This window comes from Oncorhynchus mykiss, chromosome 23 (assembly GCF_057628025.1).
Source record: "Oncorhynchus mykiss isolate SJ-2025 chromosome 23, ASM5762802v1, whole genome shotgun sequence".
Lineage (NCBI taxonomy): Eukaryota > Metazoa > Chordata > Actinopteri > Salmoniformes > Salmonidae > Oncorhynchus > Oncorhynchus mykiss.
In genome coordinates, this window is record NC_143044.1 from 31,126,821 (window position 1) to 31,151,437 (window position 24,617).

At 40.3% G+C, this 24,617-nt stretch overlaps 1 protein-coding gene across 1 annotated transcript in view; it reads left to right on the forward strand.

Moving 5' to 3' along the window:
• Positions 1-16,828: 16,828 nt before the first annotated feature.
• The window catches only part of stxbp4 (syntaxin binding protein 4), a 62,899-nt gene continuing 55,110 nt past the window's right edge, over positions 16,829-24,617 (forward strand). Inside the window, 4 exon segments of the mRNA XM_090217288.1 lie at positions 16,829-17,056; positions 17,231-17,304; positions 20,846-20,941; positions 24,054-24,126. Coding sequence (XP_090073414.1) covers positions 16,938-17,056; positions 17,231-17,304; positions 20,846-20,941; positions 24,054-24,126 — 362 coding nt within the window. The 5' untranslated portion in view covers positions 16,829-16,937.

Sequence of the window (24,617 nt, forward strand, 5' to 3'; positions counted from 1 at the left end):
GATCTTATCACGCTCCCTTTGGCTATATTCAAAGTAATCTTGTATGGGTTTATGACGAGAGGCTGCCTGGATCTTTAATTTAAAAACCCTTGCTCCCTTCGGTCTCAACGTAAACTTTGATCTGAATCCATTCTTGTGATTATTGTGACTTTTGCCATTGTAATTGTAAGCTTGTGTAAAATGAATCTATGATCGTATGCTATCCATCTGTTTTTTGTATGCTGTTCTTTGTAGGCCATTTTAATATTTGAGAATTAACTAATGATATTAGGCCACACTTGGCCATGATTACAGACACCTGTGTGTCTTTTGACACTATATCAACGAGTCACCCTGCGGTGTTTGTGATTATACCCTGATGAAGACAGCTTGCCTGTCGAAACGTTGGATATTACATTTTTGCATCTGAGCTCCTAGTGTGCGTCTCTCCTTTATTTTCAACAAGCTGCTGCAACCATAAACTAAAATTACAGCTATCATGCTAGTAAACAAATACGTGTTCAAAAACCATATTAATACATCGTTTTTTATAAAGAATGTTTTGTTACATTTAACTGCTGAAAATGCTTTTAGAGGCCATTTCCTTAGTACGTTACATCAGAGTTCAGCATGTGGGAGAGGTTGGCGCGCAAGGATGATAGACGAGTTTCCCATCAGTAATTACGAGTTAGAGGGGCGTTCAAGTGGATGCTTCACAGTCGTATGTGGTAAATACCACCTTCCAACTTGTCACAAACGCAACATTACCAAATCGTATGTCATAGCAATCTGGTGCCCGACGGCGCAGTCGATGATGTGGTACGTAACCATTGGTTGATGCATGCAACACAACCTAATTCTTGTGACTTCCGTGACCGGAAGTGCCAAGGTTAGGTCTTGACCCTGCCTTAGGCCTATCCTAAGAACCATTGTTAGGCTACATAGATTTTACACACTTTAACAATGACAAACAGTATAGCTACAGGTAACTGCCAAAATAAAGGAAACATCAACATAAAGCGTCTTAATAGGACGTTGGACCACCATGAGCCACATCAGCTTCAATGCACCATGGCATAGTCTACAAGAGTCTGGAACTCTATTGGAGGGATGCAACACCATTCTTTATAAGAAATTCCATAATTTGGTGTTTTGTTGATGGTCGTGGAAAATGCTGTCTCAGGTGCTGCTCCAAAATCTCCCATGTGTGTTCATTTGGGTTGAGATCTGGTGACTGTGATGGCCATGGCATAAGGTTTACATTGTGACCACTCGTGCCCTTTGGATGGGAGCATAGCCATGGTAGCCAAAATAATGGCCTGCCCAGCATTTTTATACATGACCCTAAGCATGATTGGAAGTTCATTTCCTAATTAACTCAGGAACCACACCTGTGTGGAAGCAAACACTTCATTTACTCAGGTGTATTCATTATTTTGGCAGTTACCTGTACATTGATTTAAAACTGTTCAGAATAGCACTTCAATATTGTAGGCCTCCTATGCATACTAATAGCGCAGTCCATCACCATTACTTTTGGTCGGGTTGGGTTTTTACTTTTGGTCGGGTTGGTGTATAACGCAAATGTATAGCAACTCAAAGGTTTCGTGTTCAAATCTCATCATGGACAACTTTAGCATTTTAGCTAATTTGCTGACTACTTACTACTTTTTAGCTCCATTGCAACTAATTAGCATATTAGCTAACCCTTGCCTTAACTCTTAACCCTAACTTCTAGCCTAGCTAACGTTAGCCACATAATTTGTAACATATTATACGAATTGCAATTTGTCACATATACAAATGGATAATGGACATACACAAATGAATACATACCATACGAAATGTAACATGTCATACTAAATTGAGTATGACGGATTTACGTACAGAATAATACAAAATGCTCTGAGACCGGGTTGACACTGCCTATGTTTAATCACTGTTTAAAAGAAGATTGCAGAATTAGGTTGCTGTTAATAAACATTATGTTTGGTTTCAACCCTCCAACTAAAAGTCCCAATACGACAGGTAAAAATGTACATTTATATTTTGGGATATTTTATTTTATTTGATCAGAATTTGACTGAAGTAATGTTGGAAAATCGTTCGGAAAAGTGACAAGAGAAGATCACATGAGTGAATATACGACAAGAGTGAAGCCACTGTCCACATAAGACGGTAAAGAACCACATCATACCGAGTCCTCATTGTTTTTGAATAAATATTTTCACACTCTGAATAAAGTCAACTTATCATCTGACCATATCCTGTGATGTACAGTGTCTAAGTTATAGTGTCTATTTAGTTTTGATAATAATAATACTGCCAGTGCCAATACATATTTGAAAACAATAACATTATGCCTACCTGTGTTGATTTCAATCACAGGCATGTAGCCTTGGCAGGCTATGGCTGGGAAACTCGAAGGAACTCGAATTTCACGAAAGAATACTGTTATGTAGAATGAACGAGACTAGCTAAATTATTTATAAACTGCTCGGGTATATTAGCTACTACTGTTCTCACGTTCGTGAGCTAACATAACAGTCTAATAGGCAGGTACAGTGGCTCCTGTAGGAAATATATGGTGAGTCAAAAGTAACAACAACAATCAATAATTCACAAGGGCTACATAGCAAATACAACTGTTTATTATGGATTCTCGAGACAATTAAATTGCCATATGCGAATTGACGCTCTCTAGTCTCGCATGCACATTTTGACGGCGTCTGACTGTGATTTGGGCTTAACCCCTACTAGCTACCCACTAGCAGCCTTGAAACATCACTTATTAGCAGTTCAACATATTCTCATACTGTTACACAAAATCAAGATAAACCTTTACCATCATAGTAGACATTGAACGTCTATAACCAAACTGGCTAAAACTCTGTTGTTGGCCGATGGTAGCTTTAGCTCGCCACATGCTAACCTGAGTACTAACATTACAAGCAGCAGTAACAGTAAATACAGGTATAATGTCTGACACAAACATTGGTTACCATGATATCCTGCAAGTTGTATTGGCCAATAAAGATCAGGAGGTTCAGCAAAATAAAGCCATACTTTGAACTAAACAATGACGTTAATCCGATGGGTATTTGATAATTAATTTCTGCAAAACATTGTTGATCTAGCCTAAATCCAAGTGAACTTCGTTTTGCATGGCCCGGTGCACTTAGATAACTGTCTATCTTCATTTTTGATCATCTACTAACAAAATAACATGACAAAACTCTTTTGGCTTTGTAGTATCTACTTATCTGATTGGGGGGGGGGGGGGTTCTGCTAAGATAACTTATGGAATTGTTTTAAGATGGTCGTACCATGGATCATTTAGTTATTTGATATGGAATGTTAGGACGCCAGTAAGTAGAAAAAAAAAAAAAAAAAAATGGGATACAATATTGAATTTGGCCTTTTCTACTATAGCCCATAGAAATACATTGAATAACACATTCATAAATGGCAAAAAAGACAATCAAAAAATAAATAATGAGGAATAAGTTCTGTCCTATATAGGAGATATAACAAAGCTCAGGAAATATATTTTTTTTGGACACATTTTTAACCCCTTTTTTTGTTGGCACAAAACTACTTCCATACTTCCATCAGTTAAACTGGTACTGGGTTACCTTCAGAGAGTCCTGTGACGCTTGTGGTGGTCGTAGAGCAAAACTGAGAACACCATCATGTCTATGAGAGTCTCATCCCAAACAGATGTTTTTGTGAGAAGACCTATTTTCGTGATGTCTGCTGGTCTGACAAACAGCCCTGTAGCTCTGCCACTTTCCACCACCAATGCAGAAGGTCGAAATGTGGTGGATTGAGACGCATCCCATACAAAACACCAGATACATCTCGAGTTTAAACCATAGGCTTAAATAGACAGATTTTGAAGGGGATTTTTTTATGATGTCAATCCTAGTAAATGACTAGCTGTAGTAGACAGAGACGCATGGAATTAGAGTAGTTTAGTATTACCCATTAGGCTCTCTCTCCACAGGGACCTCAACTTAACATTGTTGTCTTTCTTTTCCTTTCTGTTTTTCATACATTTTTATTCCATCTCTCTTTCCCTAATTGCATGGTTGCGTAGTTTTACCTATTTGTTTTTCTGTTCTCCCTCCTTTCAGTCCATCTGTCTCTCCATGATAGCTTATTGGACAGAGGTACAGCTCAGGTGAGTATGTGGGTGTGTCGTGTGTGGCTGTGTGTGTGTGTTTCTTAGATTGTGTGTGTAACGCTGACGCCCCTGACGCCCAGTGACAGTGGAAGGAGAGGTGAGGGGAGGCAGCCAGTGATGGACGGGTATCAGGAGGGATTAGTGGTAAAGGTAGGCAGGCGTGTTCTCTCTCTGTCTAGGCGGATTTCAATCTGTCTCTTTCTCTCTCTGCAGTTACACAGCACCGACCCTGTTTGAACTGCTAGTGCCTCATCTCATCTCCCTCCAAACAACTGACTGCTGTCATCTTCCATGGCTCTGTAATATTTGTGTGTGTGTGTCTGTGTGGGTGTCAGTTTATCGCCCTCTGTCCGTGTGTGTGTGTTTGTCTGTGAGAGAAAGTGATTCAGTTTCTCTTTCCCTGCAATGCCACTGCTGCCTAAGGAGGCAGAACGATTCGATGGGCTATCTCTACTTTATTGGTATGTCCATCTTTCTCATTTTCATCCTCTGTTGCTTAATTAATCATCCTCTTCCTCACTCTTTTAAAGTCCCAGTGCAGTCAAAAACGTGATTTCCCTGTTTTTTATAGATATATATTTCTACACTATGAGGTTGGAATAATACTGTGAAAATGATCATAATGCCCTTTCAGCTTAAAAACGGTTTGAAAAGACCACCTACAATTTCAGCCTGTTTTTGGTGGGAGGGAGTTTTGGCCTTCCTGGTGACATCACCAGTGGCAAATTAGCTAATTAACCAATAAGAAAGAGTTGAAAACCTCTCTGCCAATAACAGCTAGTTTTCAGTTTTCTCCTCCCCACTCAGACCACTCCCAGACAGCCCTAGCAAAATTATTGCTTGAGAAATTGCATAGACAACATTTTTCTGTTATAAAGCTAATTTCCTGCAATTCTGCACATTTTGTCATGGGACGGAGAGAACATTTTACAGTTTAAAGCTAGTTTTCTGCAATTCTACACATTTTGCCATGGCTTTTGCCTTGTTCTTTTGCTATCTGAGTGACTTAAAATGTATAACAAAATCTAAAATATACCATGACATTTTTGGAATTTTTCATTCTTTTTCATTTTTTCAGCTGGTTGTTAGTTCTCAAAGATTATATTATTTATAAAAATACATAGCTCCATTATCTTTTTTCTACATACTTTATATCTGGTTTTAGTCATTTAACACTGAAAGCATTTTATTATTCATATCTATATATATATATATATATATACAGTGCCTTGCGAAAGTATTCGGCCCCCTTGAACTTTGCGACATTTTGCCACATTTCAGGCTTCAAACATAAAGATATAAAACTGTATTTTTTTGTGAAGAATCAACAACAAGTGGGACACAATCATGAAGTGGAACAACATTTATTGGATATTTCAAACTCTTTTAACAAATCAAAAACTGAAAAATTGGGCATGTAAAATTATTCAGCCCCTTTACTTTCAGTGCAGCAAACTCTCTCCAGAAGTTCAGTGAGGATCTCTGAATGATCCAATGTTGACCTAAATGACTAATGATGATAAATACAATCCACCTGTGTGTAATCAAGTCTCTGTATAAATGCAGCTGCACTGTGATAGTCTCAGAGGTCCGTTAAAAGCGCAGAGAGCATCATGAAGAACAAGGAACACACCAGGCAGGTCCGAGATACTGTTGTGAAGAAGTTTAAAGCCGGATTTGGATACAAAAAGATTTCCCAAGCTTTAAACATCCCAAGGAGCACTGTGTAAGCGATAATATTGAAATGGAAGGAGTATCAGACCACTGCAAATCTACCAAGACCTGGCCATCCCTCTAAACTTTCAGCTCATACAAGGAGAAGACTGATCAGAGATGCAGCCAAGAGGCCCATGATCACTCTGGATGAACTGCAGAGATCTACAGCTGAGGTGGGAGACTCTGTCCATAGGACAACAATCAGTCGTATATTGCACAATCTGGCCTTTATGGAAGAGTGGCAAGAAGAAAGCCATTTCTTAAAGATTTCCATAAAAAGTGTGGTTTCAAGTTTGCCACAAGCCACCTGGGAGACACACCAAACATGTGGAAGAAGGTGCTCTGGTCAGATGAAACCAAAATTGAACTTTTTGGCAACAATGCAAAACGTTATGTTTGGCGTAAAAGCAACACAGCTGAACACACCATCCCCACTGTCAAACATGGTGGTGGCAGCATCATGGTTTGGGCCTGCTTTTCTTCAGCAGGGACAGGGAAGATGGTTAAAATTGATGGGAAGATGGATGGAGCCAAATACAGGACCATTCTGGAAGAAAACCTGATGGAGTCTGCAAAAGACCTGAGACTGGGACGGAGATTTGTCTTCCAACAAGACAATGATCCAAAACATAAAGCAACATCTACAATGGAATGGTTCAAAAATAAACATATCCAGGTGTTAGAATGGCCAAGTCAAAGTCCAGACCTGAATCCAATCGAGAATCTGTGGAAAGAACTGAAAACTGCTGTTCACAAATGCTCTCCATCCAACCTCACTGAGCTCGAGCTGTTTTGCAAGGAGGAATGGGAAAAAATGTCTTTTGATGTGCAAAACTGATAGAGACATACCCCAAGCGACTTACAGCTGAAATAGCAGCAAAAGGTGGCGCTACAAAGTATTAACTTAAGGGGGCTGAATAATTTTGCACGCCCAATTTTTCAGTTTTTGATTTGTTAAAAAAGTTTGAAATATCCAATAAATGTCGTTCCACTTCATGATTGTGTCCCACAAAAATACAGTTTTATACAGTTTTATATCTTTATGTTTGAAGCCTGAAATGTGGCAAAAGGTCGCAAAGTTCATATATATATATAAACTCTGCAAAAAAAGAAACGTCCTCTCATATCAACTGTGTTTATTTTCAGCAAACTTAACGTGTAAATATTTGTATGAACATAACAAGATTCAACAACTGAGACATAAACTGAACAAAGGGGGGTCAAAATCAAAGTAACAGTCAGTATCTGGTGTGGCCACCAGCTGCATTAAGTACTGCAGTGTACCTCCTCCTCATGGACTGCACCAAATTTGCCAGTTCTTGCTGTGAGATGTTACCCCACTCTTCCTCCAAGGCACCTGCAAGTTCCTGGACATTTCTGGGGGGAATGGCCCTAGCCCTCATCCTACGATCCAACAGGTTCCAGACGTGCTCAATGGCCGAACACTGACATGCCTGTCTTGCAGGAAGTCACCCACAGAACGAGCAGTATGGGTATGGCTGGTGGCATTGTCATGCTGGAGGGTCATGTCAGGATGAGCCTGCAGGAAGGGTACCACATGAGGGAGGAGGATGTCCAGCGACGGTGGGTCTGTGCCCTAGGTGCCCATAGGCGACATTGTTGCCGGTGATGTCTGGTCAGGACCTGCCTTACAACAGGCCTACAAGCCCTTATGGTTCATTGAACAAGCATGGGAAACAGTGTATAAACCCTTTACAATGATTTTTACGAATTATCTTTGAAAGACCTGAAAAGGGTATGTTTCTTTTTTTGCTGAGTTTATATTTACACTAACAGTTTGGGGTCACTTAGAAATGTCATTGTTTTTGAAAGAAAAGCTATTTTTTCCATTGTCCATTAAAATAACATCAAATTGATCAGAAATATAATGAAGACATTGTTAATGTTGTAAATGACTATTGTAGCTGGAAATGGCAGAATTTGGAATATCTACATAGGCATACAGAGGCCCATTATCAGCAACCATCACTCCTGTTTTCCAATGGCACACTGTGTTAGGTAATCCAATTTTATAATTTTAAAAGTCTAATTGATCATTAGAAAGCCCTTTTGCAATTACGTTAGCACAGCTGAAAACTATTTTTCTGATTAAAGAAGCAATAACACTGGCCTTCTTTAGACTAGTTAAGTATCTGGAGCATTAGCATTTGTGGGTTTGATTACATGCTCAAAATGGCCAGAAACAAAGTTTCTTCTGAAACTTGTTAGTCTATTCTTGTTCTGAGAAATGAAGGCTATTCCATGCGAGAAATTGCCAATAAACTGAAGATCTCGTACAGGGCTGTGTTGTACACCCTTCACAGAACAGCGCAAACTGGCTCTAACCAGAATAGAAAGAGGAGTGAGAGGCCCCGGTGCACAACTGAGCAAGAGGACAAGTACATTAGAGTGTCTAGTTTGAGAAACTGACAAGTCCTCAACTGGCAGCTTCATTAAATAGTACCAGCAAAACACCAGTCTCAACATCAACAGTGAAGAGGCGACTCTGGGATGCTGGCCTTCTAGACAGAGTTGCAAAGAAAAAGCCATATCTCAGACTGGCCAATAAAAATAAAAGTTTAAGATGGGCAAAAGAACACAGACACTGGACAGAGGAACTCTGCCTAGAAGGCCAGCATCCTGGAGTCACCTCTTCACTGTTGACATTGAGACTGGTGTTTTGCGGGTACTACTTAATGAAGCTGCAAGTTGAGGACTGCCCTGAGACACATCCTCACCACCAAGAAGAAGGTAAACGTCTGGTCTGCCTGATCTCTGTTTAGCTGAGTTGATCACCACGGCACAATACTACTAGGCCATTGTGGTTTAATCCACTGAATCCATCGTCACTAGCACTGCGTCCAGAGAATTAATGTCCTAATAAGATAATATACAGTACCAGTCTAAAGTTTGGACACACCTACTCATTCCAGGGTTTTTCTTGATTTGTACTGTTTTCTACATTGTAGAATAATAGTGAAGACATCAAAACTATGAAATAACAAATATGAAATAATTTAGTAACAAAAAAAAGTGTTAAACAAATCAAAATATATTTTATATTTGAGATTCTTCAAAGTAGCCACTCTTTGCCTTGATGACAGCTTTGCACACTCTTGGCATTCTATCAACCAGCTTCACCTGGAATGCTTTTCCAACAGTCTTGAAGGACTTCCCACATATGCTGAGCACTTGTTGGCTGCTTTTCCTTCACTCTGCGGTCCAACTCATCCCAAACCATCGCAAATGGGTTGAGGTCGGGTGATTGTGGAGGCCAGGTCATCTGATGCAGCACTCCATCACTCTCCTTCTTGGTCAAATAGCCCTTACACAGCCTAGAGGTGTTGGGTCATTGTCCTGTTGGAAAAACAAATTATAGTCCTACTAAGCCCAAACTAGATGGGATGACGTATCGCTGCAGAATTCTGTGGTAGCCATGCTGGTTAAGTGTGCCTTGAATTCTAAATAAATCCCTGACAGTGTCACCAGCAAAGCACCTCCACACCATCACACCTCCTCGTCCATGCTCCACAGTGGGAACCACAAATGCAGAGATCATCCATTCACCTACTCTGCGTCTCACAAAGATGGAGGTTGGAACCAAAAAGCTCAAATTTGGACTCATCAGACCAAAGGACAGATTTCCACTGGTTTAATGTCCATTGCTTGTGTTTCTTGTCCCAAGCAAGTCTCTTCTTCTTTTTCCTGTCCTTCAGTAGTAGTTTCTTTGCAGCAATTCGACCATGAAGTTCTGATTCACGCAGTCTCCTCTAAACAGTTGATGTTGAGATATGTCTGTTACTTGAACTGTGAGGTGCAATCTGAGGTGCAGTTAATTTGGCGATTTCTGACGCTGGTAACTCTAATGAACTTATCCTCTGCAGCAGAGGTATCTCTGGTTTTTCCTTTCCTGTGGCGCTCCTCATGAGAGCCAGTTTCATCATAGCTCTTGATGGTGTCTTAAAACCTTTCTAGGGCAGGCGTTCCGCCGGATCCCCTCGACAACATTCTGCTGAAAAGGCAGCGTGCGAAATTCAAAAATATTTTTTTGAAATATGTAACTTTCACACATTAACAAGTCCAATACAGCAAATGAAAGATAAACATATTGTTAATCGACACATCATGTCCGATTTAAAAAATACAGCGAAAGCACAACATATGTTAGGTCCTAGCCAAGTAAAAAAAAAACACACAGCCATTTTCCCAGCCAAAGATAGGAGTCACAAAAAGCAGAAATATAGATAAAATTAATCACTAACCTTTGATGATCTTCATCAGATGACACTCATAGGACATCATGTTACACAATACATGTATGTTTTGTTCGATAATCTGCATATTTATATCCAAAAATCGCAGTTTACATTGGCGCGTTACGTGCAGTAATGTTTTGATTCCAAAACATCCAGTGATTTTGCAGAAATACTCATAATAAACATTGATAAAAGATACAACTGTTATTCACAGAATTAAAGATAGACTTCTCCTTAATGCAACCACAGTGTCAGATTTCAAAAAAACTTTACGGAAAAAGCATAATCTGAGAACGGCGCTCAGAGCCCAATCCAGCCAGAGAAATATCCGCCATTTTGGATTCAACAGAAGTTAGAAATACACCATAAATATTCACTTACCTTTTGATGATCTTCATCAGAAGGCACTCCCAGGAATCCCAGTTCGACAATAAATGACTGATTTTGTTACATAAAGTCCTTCATTGATGTCCAAATAGCCACTTGTTGTTAGCGTGTTCAGCCCAGTAATCCATCTTCATGAGGAGCAGGCACTTCGTCCAGACAAAAACTCAAAAAGTTCCATTACAGTCCTTTAGAAACATGTCAAACGATGTATGGCATTAATCTTTAGGATGTTTTTAACATAAAACATCAATAATGTTCCAACCGGAGAATTCCTATGTCTGAAGAAAAGCACTGGAACGAGAGGTAACTCTGTCGGGAGCGCGCGTCATGAGACCAAGGCACTATGCCAGACCACTGACTCAAACAGGTCTCATGAGCCCCTCCTTTATAGTAGGATGCTCATTCAAGTTTCTAAAGACGGTTGACATCTAGTGGAAGCCGTAGGAAGTGCAACTTTATCCATATCCCACTGTGTATTCGGTAGGCCAAGCTTTGAAAAACTACAAACCTCAGATGTCCCACTTCCTGGTTGGATTTTTCTCAGGTTTTCGCCTGCCATATGAGTTATGTTATACTCACAGACATCATTCAAACAGTTCTAGAAACTTCAGAGTGTTTTCTATCCAATACTATTAATACTATGCATATATTAGCATCTGGGACAGAGTAGGAGGCAGTTCACTCTGGGCACACTATTCATCCAAAAGTGAAAATACTGCCCCCTATCCCAAAAGAGTTAAAGTAATGATGGACTGTCGTTTCTCTTAGCTTATTTGAGCTGTTCTTGCCATAATATGGACTTGGTCTTTTACCAAATAGGGTTATCTTCTGTATACCAACCCTACCTTGTCACAACACAACTGATTGGCTCAAATGCATTAAGAAGGAAATAAATAAACTTTTAACAAGGCACACCTGTTAATTGTAATGCATTCCAGGTGACTACCTCGTGAAGCTGGTTGAGAGAATGGCAAGAGTATGCAAAGCTGCCATCAAGGCAAAGGGTGGCTACTTTGAAGAATCTCAAATATAAAATATATTTTCATTTGTTTAACACTTTTTTGCTTACTACATGATTCCATATGTGTTATTTCATAGTTTTGATGTGTTCACTATTATTCTACATTGTAGAAAATAGTAAAAATAAAGAAAAACCCTGGAATGAGTAGGTGTGTCCAAACTTTTTATTGGTACTTTATATATATTATTATTATTATTTTGGTTGGAAATTTGTCCGCGGGCCTACAAAAAGGGGGAGGGCCACCAGTTGCCCAAACCAGTAGCCTATAGCAGCTAGAGCCCTGTGACCGGTGCTGGCCTATCCCGTATTACCATATTACTGTTGCAGCAGGAGGAAGAACGGAGCTGTTTCGTCGCTACTCCGCCAATAACGCACTATAAATGACTCACTCGCTGTTTATTGATAAAGGGTTCTATATGTGGTAATGTAGGCTATAGGGTGTTTTTATAATAGTCTTTTGTAGGTTTCATGAACAATAGCTGTTTAGATATCTTGCTATGAGACTTTGAAGACAGTAACTGTCCGTCTTGGTCAATGTCTATTGGTCAGTGTAATCTCCTGGGCTAAATTTAGAAATGTGGGCTTTTGTTGTGAAGGGGAAGGGGAAGAGCAGAAGAGGGAGGAGAGGACAAGATGGGAGGGGAAAGGGGGCGGGGGCTGGAGGAGATCACAGAAATGACAGGAGAGGAAAGGATAGATGTGTAGGGGTGGAGAGAAGAGGAGAAAAGGAGAGAGGAGAGAAGACAGGAGAGGAAAATAAAAGACAGGAAAATGAGGTGGTATTGATGAGATGAAATGAGAGGAGGGGAAGGGAATCAATAGGAATTGAAAGAAGAGGAAAGGAAGAAGAGGAAAGTCAGAAAACCAGGTCAGCTCTTCCTAAATCTGGAATGTCGAACCCTTTTCCACTGCTACTTACAGGGTCAGTTCAGTACAGAGTCCTGAGCAGGGCCAACATAGGCCGTAGACATACGGAAAAAGGTGGTTTCTTGTCATCCAAGTAAAGCACAAATGAGTGAAAGATCGGCAAATATATACGTTTGGTTCAGATTTGGTCCGGTCTGGACTCGATTTCAATGTCCACAGACAAACATAGACGTAGACAAACACAGACGTCTATAATTGGTTCAGATATGGTCCGGACCGGATCAAATTTGAACCAATCATAGACATCTTTGTTTCACAAGTTTGAACAGCACAGTACAGCACAATACAGTACAGTAGAGCACAGCATATTACAGTTCAGTACACAGTACAGTAAAGAAAAGTAGAGTACAGTACAATACAGTAGAGTACAGTAAAGTATAGTGTACTGTATGGCAGGATGGCAGGAAGCTTGGCCCCAGTAATGTACTGGGCTGTATGCACTACCCTCTGTAGTGCCTTAAGGTAGGATGTCGAGCAGTTGCCATACCAAGCGGTGATGCAACTGGTCAGGATGCTCTCAATGGTGCGGCTGTAGAACATTTTGAGAATCTGGGAACGCATGCCAAATCTTTTCAGTCTCCCGAGGGGGAAAAGGCGTTGTCGTGCCCTCTTCCTGACTTTCTGGGTGTGTTTGAACCATGATAGTTTGTTGGTGATGTGGAAAACAAAGAACTTGAAACTCTCAACCCACTCCACTACAGCCCCATCAATGTGAATGGGGACATGTTTGGCCCTCCTTTTCCTGTCCACAATCATCTCCTTTGTCTTGCTCACGTTGAGGGAGAGGTTATTGTCCTGGCATCACACTGCCAGGTCTCTGACCTTCTCCCTATAGGCTGTCTCGTCGTTGTCGGTGATCAGGCCTACCATCGTCATGTCATCAGCAAACTTAATGATGATGTTGGAGTCATGCTTGCTCACACAGTCATGAGTGAATAGGGAGTACCAGAGGGGACTAAGCACCCACCCCTGCAGTGCCCCCGTGTTGATGATCATCGTGGCAGATGTGTTGTTCCCTACCCGTACCACCTGGGGGCGGCCCGTCAGGAAGTCCAGGTTTCAGTTGCAGAAGGAGGTGTTTAGTCCCAGGGTCCTTAGCTTAGTGATGAGCTTTGTGGGCACTATGGTGTTGAATGCTGAGCTGTAGTCAATCAACAGCATTCTCACATAGGTGTTTCTTTTGTCCAGGTGGGAAAGGGCTGTGTGCAAATTGTGGATCTGTTGGGGCGGTATGCAAATTGGAGTGGGTCTAGGGTTTCCAGAATGATGGTGTTGATGTGAGCCATGATCAGCCTTTCAAAGTACTTCAGATAAAGAAAAAAAATGGATATCATGAAATTGTGGAGAAAAAATAAATAAATTGTTTTAAAAAATATACACCATTTTTTTTGGTTAAAACGGATTTAAGTTTCCCAGCATTAACTTCCCCGGCCACTAGGAGCGCCACCTCTGGATGAGCATTTTCTTGTTTGCTTATGGCTTTATACAACTCGTTGAGTGCGGTCTTAGTGCCAGCATCGGTGTGTGCTGGTATATAGACAGCTACAAAAAATATAGATGAAAACTCTCTTGGTAAATAGTGTGGCTTACAGCTTATGATGAGATACTCTACCTCAGGCGAGCAAAACCTTGAGACTTCCTTAATATTTGATTTCGCACACCAGCTGTTATTGACAAATAGACACAGACCGACATCCCTTGTCTTACCGGAGTCAGCTGTTCTGTCCTGCCGGCAACTGTATATTATCCATGTCGTCATTCATACTCTTGAAACATAATATATTACAGTTTTTAATAGTCTTGAATGGAGCTCATCCAGTTTATTCTCCAATGATTGCACGTTGGCCAATAGGATGGATGGTGGAGGCGGGTTACCCACTCGCCAACGAATTCTAACAAGGCACCCGGACCTGCGTCCCCTGTATTCGTCATCTTTTCTTCATGCGAATTACAGGGATTTGGGCCTGGTCTGGTATCTGGAGTAAATGCTTTGTGTCTGACTCGTTAAATAACAAATCGTTGTCCAGTTCGAGGTGAGTAATCGCTGTTGTCACGGCAGATTTCCTCCTCTTCCTCTGAAGAGGTGAAACAAGGATCGGACCACTATGCGGCGTGGTAAGTGTCCATGGTATTTAATATGAAAACAAATACAAAACAACAACGTGAACTAGCAACGAAACAGTCCCGTGTGTTACAAACACTGACATAGGAAACAATCACCCACCAAATACCCAAAGAACATGGCTGCCCAAATATGGTTCCCAATCAGAGACAACGATAAGCACCTGCCTCTAATTGAGAACCAATCTAGGCAACCATAGACTTACATAAACACCTAGAAAAGAAACAGCCCCATAAACATACAAAACCCCTAAACACATACATCACTCATGTCACACCAGCTGACAGCTGTTCTGATATCCAGAAGCTCTTTTCGGTCATAAGAGACGGTGGCAGAAACATTATGTACAAAATTATGTACAAAATAAACAAAATTAAACAACCACACAAAATAGCACAATTGGTTAGGAGCCCGTAAAACGGCAGCCATCTCCTCCGGCGCCATTCCCAATACATGCTGTATTCTTGACATAGCTCATCCTATGTAACTACTGCTGTACATACATTTTTCCTACTTACACTACCATTCAAAAGTTTGGGGTCACTTAGAAATGTCCTTGTTTCTGAAAGAAAAGCTAACTTTTTGTCCATTAAAATAACATCATATTGATCAGAAATACAGTTTAGACATTGTTGATGTTGTAAATGACTATTACAGCTGGAAATATCAGATTTTTAATGGGATATCTACATAGGCGTACAGAGGCACATTATCAGCAACCATCTTTCCTGTGTTCCAATGGCACGTTGTGTTATGTAATCCAAGTTTATCATTTTAAAAGGCTAATTGATCATTAGAAATTATGCAATTATGTTAGCACCGCTGAAAACTGTTGTTCTGATTAAAGAAGCAATAAAACTGGCCTTCTTTAGACAGGTGTGTGCCTTTCCAAATCATGTCCAATCAATTGAATTTACCACATGTGGACTCCAATAAAGTTGTAGAAACATCTCAAGGATGATCAATGGAAACAGGATGCGCCTGAGCTCAATTTCGAGTCTCATAGCAAACGGTTTGAATAATTACGTAAATAATGTTTTCCTGTTTTTTGTTTTTATTCTAAAAACCTGTCATTATGGGCTATTGTGTGTAGATTGATGAGGACATTTTTTTTACTTAATCAATTTTTGAATAAGTTGGTAACGTAACAAAATGTGTAAGAAGTCAAGGGCTCTGTATACTTTCCAAATGCTCTGTATGTGCAGTTGAAATTTGGCCATAGAATCAATGACCGAAAAATCGTATTTTCAACGTCTGTAAATGATGTATTTTCAACATCTGTAAAATACGTATGTTTGACGTCTGTAAAGTATGTATTTTCACTTTTCATTAAGCACCTAAAATGCACCTGATTTCAAAGTCCGGAAAATGCTTATTTTCAACATCCAGAAAATATATATTTTTGATGTCTGGAAAATACATATTTTCACTGTTCATTTAGCACCTAAAGTGCACCTGATGTCAACGTCTGTGTGTACACTACGTTTGAAACAATTGTATTGACTGTAGTCATCCATTGCCCTAGTTTGAGCCCAAAGCCTTTTTCCTGTGTGTGTCTGTCCAGAGGATTACCTCGCCTGCCCTGTCCTGTCCTCCCAGGTCTGCAGATTGGCAGCAGCGTTTTCCAATACCTAATGCACCCGTTTCGACTGTAATTACTTTTTCATAATTTAAAAGATCTAGAAGCTCTTTGTTGCTGTAACCTATTTACTCCTATTGGTGACACAGCTTGCATACTGTTTACAGTATAAGGCCAGGAATTTTTCCTGTTGACGGATTCAGAAAAAAGCTCCTGTACCTTACTATATGAAATAATTAGGGCGAGGAAAACTTTTCCCTGATCACATGAGCTGTCCTGGAAAAACTTCTGACCTTGTACAATTTACCAGCATAATGGCATTAATTCTCAACAACAAATCTTCTTTTCAGATTGGGCTAAGTCCTTGGTTATTACTGTCATATGGTGCATTTTAATGCCGAGAATGGCTCATAGGGAGATTGGTCTGGACAGCCTGAGCTGATGTGATTCTGCCAGTCAAATTCCCTATGAAGAGATGAGACAGTGTGTTTTTGTTTTCCCCTGATGCTAAAACCCTGTCAGTCTGTGTCTGGCTGCTGCTTCTGACCCCACATACACTCCCAACGCACACCCGCCTCACATACTCTCACCTTAAACTCACCACACACACTTGCAGCCACTCTGGACGCCCACACACACTCGCCAGACACTTTGGTGGCTCCGCAGACCGCACACTTCCTACACACACTCTCTCTGCACAATCTTGCGGCAGCTCCTGACACATCTCATCCCAGCTTGTCTCTAAAGCCAATCCACAGCTGGTTATGGAACTAATTGGTGTTGCTCTCGGAACCTATTCTAACGAAATTCTTTGGACTATGATTCAATTACATCTCGAGACCGAAGACGAAAGCTCATTCAACGAACTCTGTGACTGTGAGAGGTCGCCACTTTTTCTCTCTTGCTTTATCTCTTCCCTTAACTCTTCCATTCTCTCCTTCTATCTGTCATAAGTATTCTTCTTTCTCAGTCGACGAGGAAGGGAAGGGCTTAATATTTCTTTTTCAAATGGTAAACATTGGGACGACGTGACAGAGGAGGTGTTTGTGTGTTCCAGGACTATCATGGGACCTCACGGCATCAACCGGGCCATCGAGAGATTGGAGTTCTGTGACTGCAAGAAAGGACTGGGTCAGTATAGAACTTCACCTCGTATAAGATGTGCATTATGAATACATGTAGCTACAGTGAGTGTATACATGTATAATGTTTTATCAGGCTATAACTGGGGCCCAGAGGTTTCCCTGGTCAGGTTGTGAAGGAAAAACTCTTGGCCCTAGCCTAGTTTATTATAGCAAAATTAAGAGTGGCATTTCCCCCTCGCAAAAACTAGCTAACACACCGCAACTTTCTAAATAATGGTAGCTCCGATATTGTACCTCGAAATTGCCCTAAATGTACTATCTGCTAGTTAGATAGAAGACCCCATAGATTTTATCTACTGGTGGTTCATATACACTACCAGTCAAAAGTTTTAGAACAACTACTCATTCAAGGGGTTTTCTTTATTGTTACTATTTTCTACATCGTAGAATAATAGTGAAGACATCAAAACTATGAAATAACACATATGGAATCATGTAGTAACCAAAAAAGTGTTAAATGAATAAAGATATATTTGAGATTTGAGATTCTTCAAATAGCTACTCTTTGGCTTGATGACAGCTTTGCACACTCTTGGCATTCTCTCAACCAGCTTCACATGGAATGCTTTTCCAACAGTCTTGAAGGAGTTCACACATACAGTGCCTTGCGAAAGTATTCGGCCCCCTTGAACTTTGCGACCTTTTGCCACATTTCAGGCTTCAAACATAAAGATATAAAACTGTATTTTTTTGTGAAGAATCAACAACAAGTGGGACACAATCATGAAGTGGAAGGACATTTATTGGATATTTCAAACTTTTTTAACAAATCAAAAACTGAAAAATTGGGCATGCAAAATTATTCAGCCCCCTTAAGTTAATACTTTGTAGCGCCACCTTTTGCTGTGATTACAGCTGTAAGTCGCTTGGGGTATGTCTCTATCAGTTTTGCACATCGAGAGACTGACATTTTTTCCCATTCCTCCTTGCAAAACAGCTCGAGCTCAGTGAGGTTGGATGGAGAGCATTTGTGAACAGCAGTTTTAAGTTCTTTCCACAGATTCTCGATTGGATTCAGGTCTGGACTTTGACTTGGCCATTCTAACGCCTGGATATGTTTATTTTTTAACCATTCCATTGTAGATTTTGCTTTATGTTTTGGATCATTGTCTTGTTGGAAGACAAATCTCCGTCCCAGTCTCAGGTCTTTTGCAGACTCCATCAGGTTTTCTTCCAGAATGGTCCTGTATTTGGCTCCATCCATCTTCCCATCAATTTTAACCATCTTCCCTGTCCCTGCTGAAGAAAAGCAGGCCCAAACCATGATGCTGCCACCACCATGTTTGACAGTGGGGATGGTGTGTTCAGCTGTGTTACTTTTACGCCAAACATAACGTTTTGTATTGTTGCCAAAAAGTTCAATTTTGGTTTCATCTGACCAGAGCACCTTCTTCCACATGTTTGGTGTGTCTCCCAGGTGGCTTGTGGCAAACTTTAAACAACACTTTTTATGGATATCTTTAAGAAATGGCTTTCTTCTTGCCACTCTTCCATAAAGGCCAGATTTGTGCAATATACGACTGATTGTTGTCCTATGGACAGAGTCTCCCACCTCAGCTGTAGATCTCTGCAGTTCATCCAGAGTGATCATGGGCCTCTTGGCTGCATCTCTGATCAGTCTTCTCCTTGTATGAGCTGAAAGTTTAGAGGGACGGACAGGTCTTGGTAGATTTGCAGTGGTCTGATACTCCTTCCATTTCAATATTATCGCTTGCACAGTGCTCCTTGTGATGTTTAAAGCTTGGGAAATCTTTTTGTATCCAAATCCGGCTTTAAACTTCTTCACAACAATATCTCGGACCTGCCTGGTGTGTTCCTTGTTCTTCATGATGCTCTCTGCGCTTTTAACGGACCTCTGAGACTATCACAGTGCAGGTGCATTTATACGGAGACTTGATTACACACAGGTGGATTGTATTTATCATCATTAGTCATTTAGGTCAACATTGGATCATTCAGAGATCCTCACTGAACTTCTGGAGAGAGTTTGCTGCACTGAAAGTAAAGGGGCTGAATAATTTTGCACGCCCAATTTTTCAGTTTTTGATTTGTTAAAAAAGTTTGAAATATCCAATAAATGTCGTTCCACTTCATGATTGTGTCCCACTTGCTGTTGATTCTTCACAAAATAATACAGTTTTATATCTTTATGTTTGAAGCCTGAAATGTGGCAAAAGGTCGCAAAGTTCAAGGGGGCCGAATACTTTCGCAAGGCACTGTATGTTGAGCACTTGTTGGCTGCTTTTCCTTCACTCTGCGGTATGACTCATCCCAAACCATGTCAATTGGGTTGAAGTCGGGGGATTGTGGAGGCTAGGTTGGATGCAGCACTCAATCACTCTCCTTCTTGGTAAAATAGCCCTTACACAGCCTGGAGGTGTGTTGGGTCATTGTCCTGTTGAAAAACAAAGAGTCCCACTAAGCCCAAACCAGATGGGATGGCGTATCGCTGCAGAATGCTGTTGTAGCCATGCTGTTTAATGTGGGCCTTGAATTCTAAATAAATCACAGACAGTGTCACCAGAAAAGCACGCACACACCATAACACCTTCTCCTTCATGCTTTATGGTGGAAATACACATGCGGTTGATCATCCGTTCACCCACACCGCGTCTCACAAAGACACGGAGGTTGGAACCAGAAATCTCAAATTTGGACTCCAGACCAAAGAACAAATTTCCACCGGTGTAATGTCCCTTGCTTGTGTTTCTTGGCCCAAGCAAGTCTCTTCTTATTATTGGTGTCCTTTAGTAGTGGTTTCTTTGCAGCAATTCCATGAAGGCCTGATTCGCACAGTCTCCCCTGAACAGTTGATGTTGAGATGTGTCTGTTATTTGTGCTGCAATTCCGGGGGCTGGTAACTCTAATGAACGTATCCTCTGCAGCAGAGGTAACTCTGGGTCTTCCATTCCTGGGGCGGTCCTCATAACAGCCAGTTTCAACATAGCACTTGATGGTTTTTGCAACTGCACTTGAAGAAACTTTCAAAGTTCTTAAAATGTTCCTTATTGACTGACCTTCATGTCTTAAAGTAATAATGGACTGTCGTTTCTCTTTGCTTATTTGAGCTGTTCTTGCCATAATAGGGACATGGTCTTTTACCAAATAGGACTATCTTCTGTATACCACCCCTAACTTGTCACAACACAACTGATTGGCTCAAACGCATTAAGAAATTCCACAAATTAACTTTTATTTTAAGGCACACCTGTTCATTAAAATGCATTCCTGATGACTACCTCATGAAGCTGGTTGAGAGAATGCCAAGAGTGTGCAAAGCTGTCATCAAGGGAAAGGTGCCTATTTGAAGAATCTCAAATATAAAATATATTTTGATTTGTTTAACACTTTTTGGTTTCTACATTGTTCCATATGTGTTATGTCATAGTTTTGATGTCTTCACTATTATTCTACAATGTAGGAAATAGTAACAATAAAGAAAAACCATTGAATGAGTAGTTGTTCTAAAACTTCTGACCTGTAGTATAAAGTGTTACCCTTACTTCTGTCCCTTGTTTCTCATCCAGGGTTGAAAATCATAGGTGGCTACAGAGATCAAACACGGGAAGAGTTTGGGATCTTCATCAAGCGGGTGTTACCGGGAGGTCTGGCTGCTCAGGATGGTACGTTAATGTCTGGTTGTTGTTGTTTTTTGTTTTGTATCATTTACTACTATATTGATAATAGGGCTGTCAAAGTTAAAGCATTAATTACAGTTAACTTTTGACATTTTTAATGCTGTAATTTTTTTGAAGCTGTTAATGGCATCTCCATTTCTTCACCCAAGTCTGTTTACTCATGGACCCTTTTAAGCGCAGCACACACACACACACTCTGCTGTGCTCATTGAGGTGTAATATTAACTGGGTCCAAGGTATGGACCATCTATATCCAGGTTGCATCCAGTTTATACAGACAAACATTTTAATTTAGCACTCAGTGCGCACAGCGAGCAGCAACATCATCCCAAAAAATGGCAGACATTGGATGAATATAACATTTTAATATCTTCGGCTGTGAGTGATGGAAAAAAAATTGACCTCAGCGACAATTATTTGAATAATTCAATGGATGTTTTGTGCAAAAAAGTGATGTCTAAAGTGTCTTATTAGGAATTTTCTGACTTCTGACTTCTCTATGTGGCCGTCTATGGAAATTGTCTTTCTGGGCCGGGTGTCAGTTAAACTGCAGTACCAAAGCAAAACTGTAGGAGCTGTCTAAACCGTGCTTCTAGACCAGAACACTGCCCTCCTTGGCTGTGCTGTGTGCTCTTAGTCTTAGCAGATAACAGCTCCTGGAGAGCTGCCACTATGCGTGCAGCATTTGAGCAACAATTTCGAAGGAAAACTTACAGAAAGTTCAATCATCAACACATTCTCAGGCATTTCTTTGAATAACAGCAAAAACGTAATTTGCACAGAAGTAGCTAACTAGTTATGCTAATGTTAGCTAGCTAGCTAACCAAACGAGAATGTTTACAATGCCATGGCTGAATGCTTCTTGATTTAACTCTAATTTCCCACAATTATTTGATCAGAACAGGACATCCATTCCATTTAGCTACTGCTTTTGTTGTAGTTCTCAGGTCAAAACATTTAAAGTAACTATCCAGTGTTTCCACATTTCTATGAAATACCAAAGGAAATAAAAAATAAGAGTGATATACTTTTCCTTCCAATTTTGTATTTATTAAGTATGTTAAAAATCTGCTTTTCTGTGTTGGAATGGTGTGGCTTCCTCAGGAAGATGACATCATGAAACAGTCTGTTCGAGATACAAGTTTGAGGTGGAGTTTTTTCTCCAATGTATGCTTTGGCCACAAAAACGAGTATAGGATGAGTCGACAGCATTATTTGGGTATGAGTTTTAAAAGTGTGATTTTCCCTGGACAATTACTTTAAGCAAATTATCCCAATTCTTTTAGTAGCAGCTTGTAACTAGTTCATGTTGAGGAACATGAATAAGTAACCTAGCTTAGGCCATATTTAATAGTTGTATTATATTACACCTGCCGAATAGCGCAGGTGTAGTAGACCTTACCGTGCAATGCTTACTTACATGCTCTTAAAAACCTGTTGAAACTAGGGGGCACTATAATAATTTTTGGAAAAATAACGTTCCCAAAGTAAACGGGCTATTTTGTCAGGACAAGATGCTAGAATATGCATATAATTGACAGCTTAGAATAGAAAACACTCTAAAGTTTCCAAAACTGTAAAAATATTGTCTGTGAGTATAACATAACTGATATTGCAGGCAAAAGCCTGAGAAAAATCCAATCAGGAAGGGACTCTTATTTAGAACGCTCTGTGTTCCTATGCGTCCCTATTGAGCAGTGAATGGGATATCAACCAGATTCCTTTTTCTATGGCTTCACTAATGTGTCTAGTGTCACAATACATAGTTTCAGGCTTTTATTTTGAAAAATGAGCCTGAACGACAACATTGCGTCAGTGGTCAGCTGAAGGCTCTCAGAGTGATTTGTGCATAATAGACAAATGCGACCATTGTTTCTCTCTTTCCTACTAAGAAGCCACCTGTCCCGGTTGATATATTATCGAATAGATATTTGAAAAACACCTTGAGGATTGATTATAAAAAACGTTTGCCATGTTTCTGTCGATATTATGGATCTAATTTGGAATATTTTTCGGCGTAGTTTCCGGTGGATTTCTCAACCAAACGTGAAGTACAAACGGAGGTATTTCGGCTATAAAAATAATCTTTATGGGACAAAATGAACATTTGCTGTCTAACTGGGAGTCTCGTGAGTAAAAACATCCAAAGCTCATCAAAGGTAAACAATTTAATTTGATTGCTTTTCTGCTTTTCGTGACCAAGCTGCCTGCTGCTAGCTAGGCATAATGCTATGCTATCGATAAACTTACACAAATGCTTGTCTTGCTTTGGCTGTAAAGAGGAGGAGATCTGCAGGAATGGGCCAAAATACCAGCAACAGTGTGTGAAAACCTTGTGAAGACTTCGTTTGACCTCTGTCATTGCCAACAAAGGGTATATAACAAAGTATTGAGAAACTTTTGTTATTGACCAAATACTTATTTTCCACCATCATTTGCAAATTAATTCATTAAAAATCCTACAATGTGATTTTATGGATTTTTTTTCTCATTTTGTCATAGTTGAAGTGTACTTATGATGAAAATTACAGGCCTCTCTCATCTTTTTAAGTGGGAGAACATGCACAATTGGTGGCTGACTAAATACTTTTTTGCCCCACTGTATATCACCCTCGTCACACCCTGACCTAACCAAAATAATAAAGAAAACAAAGAATACTAAGGTCAGGGCGAGACAGGTGGGTCAATGTAAATAGTCTAGGTGGCCATTTGATTAATTGTTCAGCAGTCTTATGGCTTGGGGGTAGAAGCTGTTAAGGAGCCTTTTGCTCCAAGACTTGCCGCTACGGTACCGCTTGCCGTGCGGTAGCAGAGAGAACAGTCTATGACTTGGGTGACTGGAGCTTTTGACATTTTTTGGGGCCTTCCTCTGACACCGCCTAGTATATAGGTCCTATATAGAACCCAGTGACGTACTGGGCCTTACACACTTCCCTCTGTAGCGCCTGATGGTCAGATGCAGAGCAGTTGCCATACCAAGCGGTGATGCAACCGGGTGATTAACTCAATATTCTGTTTTATGTCGTTTGACAGCCCTAGTTGATAAACATCCTCTGTTGCTGATGATGGCAAAATGCTCTCTCTCTCTCTACTCCAGGACGGCTTAGAACGGGCGACCTCGTTTTGGAAGTCAATAATATGAGTTTAGGAGGACGAGTAACCAATGAGAGGTAGGTCAGTAGTGCACAGTGGTAGACTCTGAACCTAAGATGTGAATGACGCTATACTAGATTTCTTGTTTATTCTTACTGATCCTTAACTTATTAGTCTCTAAAGCATGTTTCATTGACTTTTGTCTTTCAAACATGTTTTCAATCAATCAAATCAAATTAATATATGAAGCCCTTTTTATATCAGCAGATGTCAAAGTGCTATACAGAAACCCCAAACAGCAAGCAATGCAGACATAGAAGCACGGAAAAAATCTACTTGAATGCCACACGTTGCATAAAAAAACAACTGGATTTTGTACATAGAGGGCTATGATGTGTATGTCTACTGTATTTACAGTGCATTGGGAAAGTATTCAGACCCCTTGACTTTTTCCACATTTTGTTACGTTACAGCCTTATTCTAAAATGGTTTAAATCGTTTTTACTCCCCTCATCAATCTACACACAATACCCTATAATGGCAAAGCAAAAACAGGTTCTTCAAGATT